The 12,500-nt window shown below is 44.5% G+C and overlaps 1 protein-coding gene across 1 annotated transcript in view; it reads right to left on the reverse strand.

Annotated features, from left to right (window-relative positions):
• carmil2 (capping protein regulator and myosin 1 linker 2) overlaps positions 1-12,500 on the reverse strand; it is a 33,959-nt gene that overhangs the window by 17,453 nt on the left and 4,006 nt on the right. The window contains exons 7-31 of the mRNA XM_041038686.1: positions 12,326-12,423; positions 12,041-12,111; positions 11,800-11,873; positions 11,624-11,699; positions 11,094-11,182; positions 10,888-10,982; positions 10,525-10,611; positions 10,088-10,197; positions 9,419-9,496; positions 9,084-9,160; positions 8,232-8,336; positions 7,627-7,696; positions 7,403-7,484; positions 6,497-6,593; positions 6,082-6,136; positions 5,686-5,858; positions 5,124-5,192; positions 4,571-4,664; positions 4,106-4,192; positions 3,606-3,734; positions 3,381-3,497; positions 2,104-2,279; positions 1,678-1,765; positions 1,084-1,173; positions 913-979 (exon numbers count right to left, since the gene is read on the reverse strand). Coding sequence (XP_040894620.1) covers positions 913-979; positions 1,084-1,173; positions 1,678-1,765; positions 2,104-2,279; positions 3,381-3,497; positions 3,606-3,734; positions 4,106-4,192; positions 4,571-4,664; positions 5,124-5,192; positions 5,686-5,858; positions 6,082-6,136; positions 6,497-6,593; positions 7,403-7,484; positions 7,627-7,696; positions 8,232-8,336; positions 9,084-9,160; positions 9,419-9,496; positions 10,088-10,197; positions 10,525-10,611; positions 10,888-10,982; positions 11,094-11,182; positions 11,624-11,699; positions 11,800-11,873; positions 12,041-12,111; positions 12,326-12,423 — 2,354 coding nt within the window. The remainder of the gene's footprint in view (positions 1-912; positions 980-1,083; positions 1,174-1,677; positions 1,766-2,103; positions 2,280-3,380; positions 3,498-3,605; positions 3,735-4,105; positions 4,193-4,570; positions 4,665-5,123; positions 5,193-5,685; positions 5,859-6,081; positions 6,137-6,496; positions 6,594-7,402; positions 7,485-7,626; positions 7,697-8,231; positions 8,337-9,083; positions 9,161-9,418; positions 9,497-10,087; positions 10,198-10,524; positions 10,612-10,887; positions 10,983-11,093; positions 11,183-11,623; positions 11,700-11,799; positions 11,874-12,040; positions 12,112-12,325; positions 12,424-12,500) is intronic.

Here is a 12,500-nt window from a genome sequence, read left to right on the forward strand (position 1 = left end):
AAATAAATGCTCAATCTGAGATGTATTGTGAAGATATTACATAAAATATTGACCTGATTCTTTTTAGGAGCGTCATCTGTCAAACACCCAAACACAAAGTGATGGATTATTTTGATTTATCATGACTTCTTTTCATGCTTTTGTCCTGTCACACAAAAGGAACGAGGGTGGGGTGTTGTGAGCCTCAGTGCCCCAAATACCCCCCCACCCCACCCCCACGTTTCCTCCTTTTCCCTCCTCCATCTTCTCCCCATCTCATCTCTCCCATGGTGAAAGTCACTGGTGTGAAAGTAAACAGGCCATGCTCCAATTAGCCAAACAGTGCTGTGTGTGCTGTGTGTGTGCCACAGAGTGGTTCAACATGAGAGGCAGAGCCGTCAGTATGTTTCCTCTTACATCCAACACCCTGACGTGGAGGTGTCACGGAGAAAAACAAAAAACAGACACGATTCATGTTCGGAAATCTAATCTAATTTGTGGGCTTGAATTTCTTTATTTATGCTTTTGAATTACACTGAAGCAGCGTACTTTGTATCTGTGGACACGTCCAGACCCAGCTGTTAGCCTGCCCCCAACATTCAGCAGAAGGCTAGTGGCTGTGTTTGGGAACAGATGCACCTACATGTACTGAATTCACTCTTTCATGCTAATATTCATTACATTTGTCCTCTATTTGACTCCTCAACACTCTTTCATACAGCTGTGAAGCCACATTAGACATCAACCATCAGCCTCTTCCCAGCTGTTTCCAGCTGTCGACGACCTGCTCAGCACCAAACAGCAGACAGACTGGTGGAAACCAAAGCCGAGTATTGCTTCGTGTCTTAGCAATCATCCACACACGCACATGAATGGACTTTCAGAGAGAGGGAGAGCCACAGAGAGACGTCTCTGGACCACACAGTGTCTTACTCTTAATTGAAGGGGCTGGCCTCAGGCTCTTGGAGTGGAAACTATTTCTCCAAAATGCCGGACTGTACTGGTGAGGGGCAGAGAAAAAGAGAGAGGTGGAACAAAAATGGAAAATCCAACACATAAATGAACCTGTGAATAACACAATGAACAGAAAGGTGTGTCCCTTACATCATCCGTTGGGAAGTCAGTGTCTACCAGACGGAGCTCCGGGACGCTGGCTCTCAGAGCGTTGCTGGAATTTTCCTTTATAAGACAATCCTAAACAATAAACAAAGAAAAACATCAGCACCTAATGAACATGTTTACACACAGTGTGTGAACAAAAATATTATCTGTATCTATACAAGATAATAACAACAATGTTGTGTAATTATAGTGGTAAGTTATAATCAAGGGAAGTTTAACAGAATAACTTTTAAGGAGCTTTTCCTGTGTACCATCTTTTACACAGTGACACTCAGGGTTTGTTGGCAGTGTGCTTTTCATGGAGGTGGCAGTTTCCCAGTTTCTGGTCTTTGTGCTAAGGTTAATCATGACCTGTGCTCACCTGTGCACTGACACTGTGCACTGACTGATTTTGGTTGAATGTAAATAAAGAGCTTGTGTCTGAAGTCACTGTGAATGTTTATCTGTATGGAACCAGACCAGGAGCTTTCCCACAGCAAATGAAAGTTATTGATAAATTTGTGCCATAAAATGAAAACACTATATGTAGTCCAGTAATCATCATAACACACAGACACACACAATAAACACATGTACCATTTTGTCCTGTGCCACGGTCAGATCTTGCTGTACTTGTTCCATGATGCATTCAGCCAAAGAGACACTCAGTGTTTGTCTTAGTTCACTGGATGAACAGAGAGAACAGAGTTAATAACGCTGAGCTGTAGCTTGTCAGTGACACTCATGGATCAGGTGCAGTCACTGTGCCAGCTGCTGTTGAAAGAAACAGCTCAAAAACGATTCTTGATGATTTATCGGTTGTTGTATTTGACAGCGATTAAATAGTTATTTTACTGTTAATGTGAATCTATTGATATAATGTGCTGATCATCATTTCATAGTTCCTGGCTCTGTCACAGAAACATAAATGAGCAGGCTCTACCCAAGACGTCCTGCAAACTGTCTTCTCATTTACAATGTCAGACAGACTGAAATGACACCGTCTTACATAAGAGTTATTACCGCAGTCTGTTGACGATGATCTGCCCTGTGTGCTCCACCAGGGTGCTTCTCAGGAACGTGTGTGTCTGTCTGCTTCTTTTGGACAGGTACTCCGACAGACATTCACACACACTCGACCGCTGGACCACACGTGGACACGCTGCCTCTGCACACCTCATCAGGCCTTGAGCCATCTCCTGGAAACACACAGAGCGAGACTCTGAGCGTGGCCAAGAGTCCACACTGTTAGTCTGAGTCAAGACTGAGTCAAGAATGAGTCAAGACCGGGAGCGACATGAGTCTAACCAGCATCCAATAGCATGGTCTCAGTCTGTTACAGGGATTCATTCGGGGCTTTTCATTGGACAGTAAGGTGCAACTGGAACATGAGGCCGCCAACCATGACTCTCTTTTGTGCATGAGTCATTTATTTCCCTGCACAGAATCAGCAGGAGTCACAGGTAAAAATCCACCAGATTCAAACCAATGTTGCTACAGTGGAACTGTCACCTTTCCTCAGCGATCAGAGGCTGAATGTTGATCTGAATGTTGATGATTACTGATACGTGTCAGCAGCCAGCTATGTTTTCAGGTATATGCTAAAAGTGTTAAAAGAAATTCATCAATTAAAAAAGCAAGTAGATCACTCCTCAGTGTTTGTACAGCTTCTACTGTTGTTGTAGTTGTTGATCTCTCAGTGTCACCATCTGGGATCTTTTAGAACTCCTTTCCAACAACGTCCACTATTCGTCATCCCTTCATGGCAATTATGTGACACTGGCCTGTGTGTCTATGTTGTGTACTTCACATTGGTTTATACCATTTTTCCTCTTTTTTTACCAAGAAAAACGAGTTTGCTTTGGTGGCAATCATTTGGCAGTGCTTCAGCTTACTGTCTGATAAACCTACTCGGCAGGACTCATATGGTCAATGTGCCAAACTGAGGACACAGTTGAAAAATGTTGTGAAACTGCTGCAAACAACAACTTTCAATGGAAAGTAGTGTTTGAAAAGTAGGTAAATCTAGTAACAAAGGCTCTGAGTTGACAACACACTCTGTAAACGCTCCTGATGACAAAACAGAAACTTTGTGCACCAGTTCATTTTGAAAGAGCGACAGACAATGGGGAAACTCCAACACTCGTCCGGCCGACCAATGGCGTAACTTCTTCACTCAGTCAGTCAAAGACGTTGATGTTTGGAAGCATGGCCTCCCTGCTGCAGTCTGTACATGTGACTGAGACCATTGTTTAATCACTGAACCATACACTACTCTGTGATTTGGGCTGTGAGATTACCTGTATGCTTCGTGTGAACTCATTAGTCAGTGCATTAGCAGTGTCAGTGAGGATGCAGTTCACCAAGTCTCCATCAGAGGCACACTTCCTGCCTGTCTCATACAGAGAGGGCAGCAGCTGCACAGGGAAAGGCAACAAACCTGTGATTATTTGGACCTAACATGATAATGAATATATGATGATAATTCACAGCTGGTTTTCTGAAGCCGTCTCAGCAGCCTGTACCTTGAGGGACTCCCTGGCGTTGTGCAGCACCTCGTGTACTGACAGGACGTCAGACTGGACCTCCTGAATGCTGCAGAGGTTCAAATGTTGAAGGCTGTCCTCCAACTGCCGACACATGCCCTGGACCAGCTACAACAGAGACACACAGAGCTGCAGTGTTCCCGGCATGGTCTCCATAATGTTCCACTGTACTCCATGATGTTAGGATGTATAGCATTCCCACAACACAACACACATTTAAGAGCAGACCCACTCTGCCAAGACCAACTGTCATTTTCAAAATGGTGTCAAACAGAAAATATAACCATTCATTTCCATTTCTTTTACCCTGACAAAAATAAAACTCTGCAGAAACACTGAATATAATTTTGGAAACTTTTACCAAACTCACATTTTGTCTGAAGTTTAAGTCAAATCTAGTTTTTGAAATATTCAACACAGCATTACTGTTGTTAACTGCCCTGTATCTACATCTGTAATATTCCTATTATATTTCTTACCTTTTCAGATTGTTGGGTTTTAAACACTCTCTGAAGTTCCCCTCTGTCAGACTGTCTCCGGTTGTTTCTGTCCAAACACTGCTGAATCTGCTCACACACACACACACACACACACACACACACACACACACACACATTTTAACCCACATCCCTCATCCACCATCATATCTGTCCTCCTGCTGTGTCTCTGTGCTCTGCCTCCAGATCTCCCGGACCTCTTCAACATACTCAGACGCTTTCAGCAAAACGCACAACACGGTGACTGACCAGAACACACCGACAGCAAAAGTGAAAACGCGAAACCCCAGAGGCACAACGCAGACTGTGATGTCCCATATGAAACTGAAAACACTGCTTATATTTAAATTTCACATTCACACAGAAAGAAAAGAAGACGTGAGAGATAACAAATGCATGGTACATACATTCACCTTTTTAAATATCTTGCACGTTACACACACTGACCTTGTGCAGAGCCTCTTTTGTTCTGTCAGGGTTGCTGCGGTAACTCTGTGTGATATCAGCCAGAGGGAGAGACACCTGCTGCAGAGTGAAGTTCCTGCACAGCACAGAATCCCACCATCAAAATCTAACTGGGGTCAACACGTCTGATCCAGCTGATTTAAAACCAAATACCTGCTAAACTAATAATTCATACATTACACCTGCTAAACACCAGCTTGTTAGCATTGTCACTGCTGGCACAGCTGTAAATTCTTGGTCAACTTCAAATCCTGATTTACATTAAGATGTTTACTGAGGAAAGATCATTTTTAAGTTGAGGGCACAAGATTAAAAATAATATCATCTTCCAGGTTCTGTAATTTCCTGACTGCATAGCCGTTACAGCACTGTGAGTCTGATCCAACGGCTAAGACGCAATTAGCACTGCAGACCACGAACAGAGTATTGACACAAAATGTAAATGTCAAATGTGGATAGTTATTAGTGTATTAGTCTAATGAGTGTATTAGGAGTTGTGTACATGTGTGTGTGTGTGTGTGTGTGTGTCTATGACCTTTCCAAGGCATCAGCCACATCCTGGAAACCCCTGGCAGTTACATTGTTTCTGTCCCATGTTAGAGTCCTTGAAAGAGAGAGAGAGAGAGAGAGAGAGAGAGAGAGAGAGAGAGAGAGAGAGAGAGAGAAAGAGAGAGAGGGGTAAGGCCAGTGAAGTAGAGCTGTACCTGGCACACAACTCAAGACTCAAAGTCTGGGTGAAGATGGCCGACGGTGACCGCTGCAGTCTGTGTGAAGACGCAGCGCTTGACTGATAAAAGCACCACGCACCATCGAATGACAAAGTGAACTCGCCAGGTACTAAACACTCTCACAGCCAATCAAACTCTGAATGCTGGTTTCAAATAATGAAATGATGACATCTAGTGGCAAACAGTGGATCCACAGCTCAGAGCAAAAGTTCATGATAAATAATGGTGATAAATAATGGTCGGGCTGTGGAACAACCCACGGGGCACGAGGCTTATTCTGTCATTCACAAAACAGGACAAGATGGAAAACTGGCAACTGTGCCTCTAACTGTTGTGCTAGCATGCGTGTGTGTGTGTGTGTGTGTATACCTCAGTCTGGTGTTGTTCATCAGGGCTTTAGCCAGCATTTTGGCCCCAGTGTCTCCGATGTTGTTTCCACTGATATCCAGTTCAGCCAGAGCAGCGTGACCACCCAGAGCGCTCAGCAGAATGTGCATCCCTGTCTTCAGCTTCGAGTCACACACTGAGAGAGACTGCAAGGGCTGGACAGAGACAGAGACAGACACACAGACACACACACAGAAACAACAGAAAATTACACTGAGAAAAAGAGTTCAGATACAGCCTGTAACTGCTGATCTGATCACGTTGTACACTCATGTGTTGTATCTTATGCACTGTGTATCCATCATTTACTGAAATAAGGTGTTAATAATAGTGAGAGTCACAGTGAGAGAGAATGAAATGAACGGAGGTGCCACTCACACACTCTTCATCCTGAATGAGCTGAGCTATACGATGAAGAACGTCAGTGAGAGCTCTGGTAGACGGAGAGAGGACATATCAGACCAGGTGAACAAGAAGTACAACATGGACAAGAACGGACGGAACAAAGGGAGAGAGATTTCAGCCACATTTAGTCACAGGTTAGGTGAACCCACTTCAGGGCTGGAAGACTTTAGACAGTTCATGTTTTGATTGATCAAACAAACTGTAAAAGACAGGGGGACAAAAATAGGACATTGAAAAGTGAGGGGGACGTGCCCCCCTCAGTTGTCTCCATGTGTCTGTCTCCAGACTAGTTAATGAGCTGATGTCAGGAGAAGGATGAGGTGGCAGAGTAAAAGGATTGTGTTCGATGGAGCACGTGCGGCGTGGCTTTGTATTACGCTCCCCAGACCTGGATTTCATGGCGAAGTTTCTCCCCAGTGCGAGGTGTCGAAGAGAGTGACATCGACCGACAGACAGAACCAGCATCACCATGTCATTCTCCAAACCTACAGCCCGACAGGGGAGGACAGGGGGAGAGGACTGAAGTTATGTTGACAACAACATTAGGACAAAAATGTAAGCAGGAAGTAAAAGAGGCGGACAGCTACACAGAAGATTGTTAATCCAGACTATGAAGGTCCAGTGCCATCATTCATTAACAAAACAAAAATTAAACAGGACACATTCTATGGATTCACTTCGTTGCCTGGTTCAGTTTGTGTGTTAAAGGCCTTTTATTACCAAGAAATGATGATGGCCAGGAGCAGTGACATCCAGAAGTCTCCACTGGTTGCCTGGCAACCAAAGGCTCCAGGAAGTCACAGGCTAAGAAACAGTCCAGCACATAACCACCTGTAAAAACCACCGCTTGTTGTTTTTAGAGGAGGTGGTTTTTGTCTCCTCTGGCAGGACCAGGCTAACAGATTGCCCCTGTCTGCTGGCTGTGTGCTGTCTGTCTGTCTGTCTGCTGTCTGTGTGCTAACTGTCTGTCTGCTGTCTTTCTGTCTGCAGTCTGTGTGCTAACTCTGTCTGTCTGCTGTCTGTCTGTCTGTTGGCTGTCTGTCTGTCTGCCTGTCTGTCTGCTAACTCTGTCTGCTGTCTGTCTGTCTGTCTGTCTGCCTGTCTGTCTGCTGTCTGTCTGCTGGCTGGCTGTTTGTCTGCTGGCTGTCTGTCTGTCTGAGCATCTGACACTGGATGCAACACTGGATACATTAGTTTTAGATAATGTCCTGAGATCAGTGGTGGAATTGGGGGTTTATTATGCAAATGGTGTAATGGTGTGTGTGTGTGTGTGTGTGTGTGTGTTTTTGCATACCGTTGTCTGAGATGTCCAAACTTTTGACAGCTCTAGCTTCAGAGATGTGCTCCTCTATCACCTGGGCACCTGCTGAACGTAGCTACACACACACACACACAGACACACACACACACACACACACACACACACACACACACACACACACACACACACAAAGCATTACAAACTTGTGTTTACAGCTTCACATCATTATAAATGACAAAGATGTGTGTGTGCAGTACCTCACAGCTGCTGAGGTCCAACTCCAGCCCAAACAGACGAGTGTTGGTCGCCAAACCCTGCAGTAATAAACTAGTTGCAAAAATAAAACATATGGATGAAATAAACAAGCTGAGACCTGTTATAGCACAGCTAGCATAGCTTTGAGCCGAACCGACTCATGAAGCACAGACTTAAACAGAACGTTTCCCCGCCGGTCACCGTGTGTCTGCGTGATCCACAAGCGCCCGGCTGTGCTACACCGAGCAGGCTAACGTTAGCTACCGCTAGCTCTTTTTTTTCCTGCCGTATAATGTCAATAAGCACAGGGGAAACAGTTTAGCTAGCTAAATTGCCTTGCTAGCAAAGTAAGCAAACACATGAAAGGTGCGCGCGCTGAAAGTGAGTGCGTGCACCGGGCTTTGTGTTGTGTTTTGAAAAGTTTTGTTTTACTTTTCAGTTATTTAGTATGGTGTATTAAAAAAAACTTAAAGGAATTAAAAAAGGATTATTGTGTTGAACGACAAATCGAGCGAGGTCAAGAATGAAGTTCATGAACATGTAAATGAAAAGAATTCATGAATAAAAGTGAATACTGAATTATTGCATTTGTTGGGAGTAAACACACCTGAGAGCGTCTGGAGGTAGTTTGGTTGCAGATAGACCCACATACTTCAGCTCACAGCTCTGACTGAAGAATTCTCTAACGGTCGTGGTCACCTTCTGCCCCTTTCTACACACACACACACACACACACACACACACACACACACACACACACACACACACACACACACACACACAGTCAAAGCACCAAGAGAACAAGTTTTTTTCACCTACACCATGAAGTTGTGCTGGAGCAGATTCTGACTGATCACCTGTCTGCACACCTGCCCTGCATTACTCACATTACTCTGCCAACCGCAAAACACATCAAATCAACAGTAAATTTTTCAAACTGACCATCAGCACAGGTGTGTCCCCTCACCTCACACCAGAAACTGTCTCTCTCACTCTGACACTGTAAAAGTGACTGATTTCCAGTAAGGATGAGACAGATTATGGCAGTGAGGTCTCCTCTCTGGGTGACTGGTTTAGCAATAACAATATGGAGCTAAACATCAACAGAACCAAAAATCAGGGAGAGCTACGACCACTGGTCATCAACAACCAGGTGGTAGAGAGAGTGGGTCCTCACGACCACGATCTCCTCGTGTCTGACGTGCAGGCAATGTCACCAACATCCGCAGGAGAGCTCACCAAAGACTGTTCTTCTTAGGACACTTGAGTGTCACAGTTTTACAGAGCAAAAATAGAAAGTGTGCTCACTTTCTTAGTTCCTGTATGGTGTGGCAATTCTACAGAGGAACCACGATCTCTGAATTTTACCACAGCAGCTTTCAGCAGAAAGGTTTGGAGTTCACAGGTTTTAACAATCTGAAAACAACTGATACTGCAGAGCTGGAACAGAGGCTCTGACCTGTGGCTGAAAGGATTCCTGGCCAGGTTCAGGTACGTCAGTTTGTAACAGCATCCCACAGACAGGGACACAAATAACTGCAAGACAGAGAGAATATATCAGAGAGTGTTATGTACAGACAGATGTTCCAATACAACAATATCAGTGTTAATGCACCATTATTTACTTATCATTATTTGTGAGAGGAAAAGAGTCGTTCTGTTCTGCTAACACGGGAGATGATGAGAGAAGCGAGCTGATTGTCCAAAATGTTTGACTGTTGCTTTAAGTGAAATCAACCAACCAGCTTCAGAGGAGTGGAGGGGACAGGTTTATACAAACTGTGTCTCACTGACCGTGTCCAGGGGACAGTTGGTATCACTGAGGTCCAGATGGGACAGAGAGTTAGTACTGGACAGGAACTTGAAGAGGTACTGCAAGAGACACACACAAACACACACACATTATATATGTGTACTGAACAGTACAGTTGAGAATGCATGGGCATGGTTTGCAGTAGAAAGTTCACAGTGAAGTGCCAAACAACTGTTAACCTCACAAGCCAGTGTTAACTGGTGTATCCCTTTAAATATGATTTTTATAATCACTATTACAGTAGTATATCATGATATTCACATTTTTTGTATTGAAGTATAGAAATGATTGGATGGATATGTGCAATCACATAAGCAAAAACATATTAAGTGGAAAAATAAAGTTTGTACTGTGTTATAGTGTCTGAAACCTCAGGACAAAGGCTTTGAGATATTTGACATTATCATTTTCATATTGAACAGCTGACACTGATCCCATGTGCAGAATATATCCAGTACTCCAGAGCATGAAGCTAAAGCCTGCTGCTGCACTCAGCTCTGTCAGTACAGCTACAGCTACACCTGAGTCCAGACTGTACCAGTCCACTGGGATGTATGTGCAGCATGTGTATTTCATATGTATGTATGTCTGTCTCATCTGTCTTCAATGCACATCACATGAAACGCACACACACACAGAGCAGAATGTACCGTGGACTCTTCAGTAACCAGGCTGCTGGGGTTTCCAGACAGGTCGAGGTGGGTCAGAGAAGCTGAGAAGAGCTGACTGGAGGACAACAGCTGACTTAAACAGCCAATACCTGGAACCAGATGCATCAAACCATTCACACATAATGATTATGTTTGTTGGAGGACAAGTGGATGTAAAGTCAAATGTATGAAATAATTTCATTTAGTCTGAAATGACGTTGAATGTTTCAGGACACAGATTCCAAACATCGCAGCTCTCTATTCATTCTGAGGAGGAGGAGCAGGACGGACAGCTGCAGGACTGCAAGGTCTGAGGAGGAGTGTGATGTCATGTAGTCCACTGTCCAGTGTTGGACATCCACCTCCTCTTTATATGTCCTCACTAAGACAGAAGGAAAAGTTGGAGTGTGTGTGTGTCCGTGTGTTTGTGTGTCTACCTCTTGCAGTCACTGAAACCCGGGACAGAGAGAGGAGCTTGAGTCCCTCAGCCAGTTTCCCCAACACCTGACAGAGAGCTATTATACCTAGGAATGAAAACACAACACACGCATCAACAAAATAACGCTGAGATCCAGTGTGTGAACTGATGTAGACAAACATGTTGTCCGCCCGGAAGGACACACAAAGAAATATTATCACGGCTAATGTTCATTTAAAATGCAGTCGCCATTTCTCAGTGTTTCACATGTAACTTCAGACATCAGGTGAAATGAATGGCATTAATGATGGCTGCATTCCATTTAGATGGGCTAGTTCTGCTGCTCTGACAGAATTGGAACTACAGCTGGTGTGATACCCACCTTTGTCTTCGATTGGATTGCCTGAGAGGTTGATGGAGTGCAGGGTAGAAGAACTGTGTTCCCCCAGGGCACCGGCCATTTTCATTGCAAAGTCCCTGCAGCAGAATAAACATCCAGTCCGGATTTACACCTGACAAATGGTGGTTTGAACCGTAGCAGGTCCTGCTGAGCTTGTTTACTTTGCCTACATACACACACAGACTTACAGTTTGAGTCCACTGGCCTCCAGTGAGAGCTCCTCCAGACTGGGAGACCTGGACAGCAGGAAAGTCAACTGCTGCTGGACATCCACTGACTGAAGAGACAAAGACACGGCGGCAGAAAACAGTCTGATGTTACCACATTTCATTTTAACGATTCAGCTGAAAGGCAGTGATGCATCTCCCAGAGATTCGCTGTGAGTCCTCCGGGAATCCAGGACCTAGGAGAGACATTGCAGGTTCCTGGTGGTGGAATGTTCTGGGAGCAGTGAACGCCTCATCCTCCTAAGAACGGCTCAGTCCCATTCAATTTAAGATCCTTCAAAGTCCAGCAGAACAAAGCTTAATGGGACTAATTTCATTTCATTCTGAGCTGATTCCTTTTGCAGCTTCTATGTTTTTGTCAGAGTGCAGAATGTTTTTCATGAAACAGGATCGTGGACTGACTCTACATCCTGCTGACACAATCTTTTGAAAAGCCTGGACTCAAGAAGCCAAACCTTTTCACAACTCTTTAACAACACTGGACACATTACCAGCTTAAGGTCTTTGCTGTAGATCTTGTTGAACCACTGGTTGAAGGACAGAGCTGCTACCGCTAATGCCAGGTCTCTGAGGACAGGGGACAGGAGACACCAGGAGAGGAATTTAAACACAGTGTGTGACTGAGGTGAAGTAAGACTGGATGAAACGTCTCCGTGCTGTGTCTCACCTGCTGTCTAAGTGGCTGAAGTCCAGCAGGTTGAACTGTCTCCAGTTGTGGATGTAGTAGATGTTGTCAACATCCTGCCAAAGCAGTCAGCCATGTTTTATATGGACGCACCAATGTGAACATTTGGTTACTGTCAAGTGGCTAAAAGGTGTCGTTTAACTATTTTTATATTTAACACATTAAAGTGGTTTATGATACATTTGATGATTATTACATTATTATGATTACAGCAGTGACTTACCCACTGAATCTCCTCTCTGAATGGCATCTCATTGAAATCACACAGAGCAGCATAGGTGTCAGAGAATCCTCCTGGCGAACACACATTCAAACACACAAAGATAAGCTTCTGTACGCTGGAGCTGTCGCTTTGTTGGCTTTTTGAAAAAGTGACAGCCCTAGCCCCTTCACTCCACAAGGTCAAAGGTCATCTCCAGCTTTACCAGAGTATGACAAGTGAACCAGTGGCTCCTGGGGCTCTGATCAGATTCCCAGTCACCTGTAGTGTGAAATGAAAGGCACATACCACAGGAGGCGGGCTGACTGTTCATCTGCTCCTCGATGTCTCCGGTCAGTGTGAGGAGTCTCTGCTGCAGATCTGGAGGAATCATCTTTAACAGCTTTCTGGGGATTGAAGGGTGATAAATACTCTAAGAGTCTACAGCTGTGCCAGCTGCTCATCGCTGTGTTAGCATACAGGC

The sequence above is a fragment of the Toxotes jaculatrix genome, chromosome 5, assembly GCF_017976425.1.
Source record: "Toxotes jaculatrix isolate fToxJac2 chromosome 5, fToxJac2.pri, whole genome shotgun sequence".
Classification (NCBI taxonomy): Eukaryota; Metazoa; Chordata; class Actinopteri; family Toxotidae; genus Toxotes; species Toxotes jaculatrix.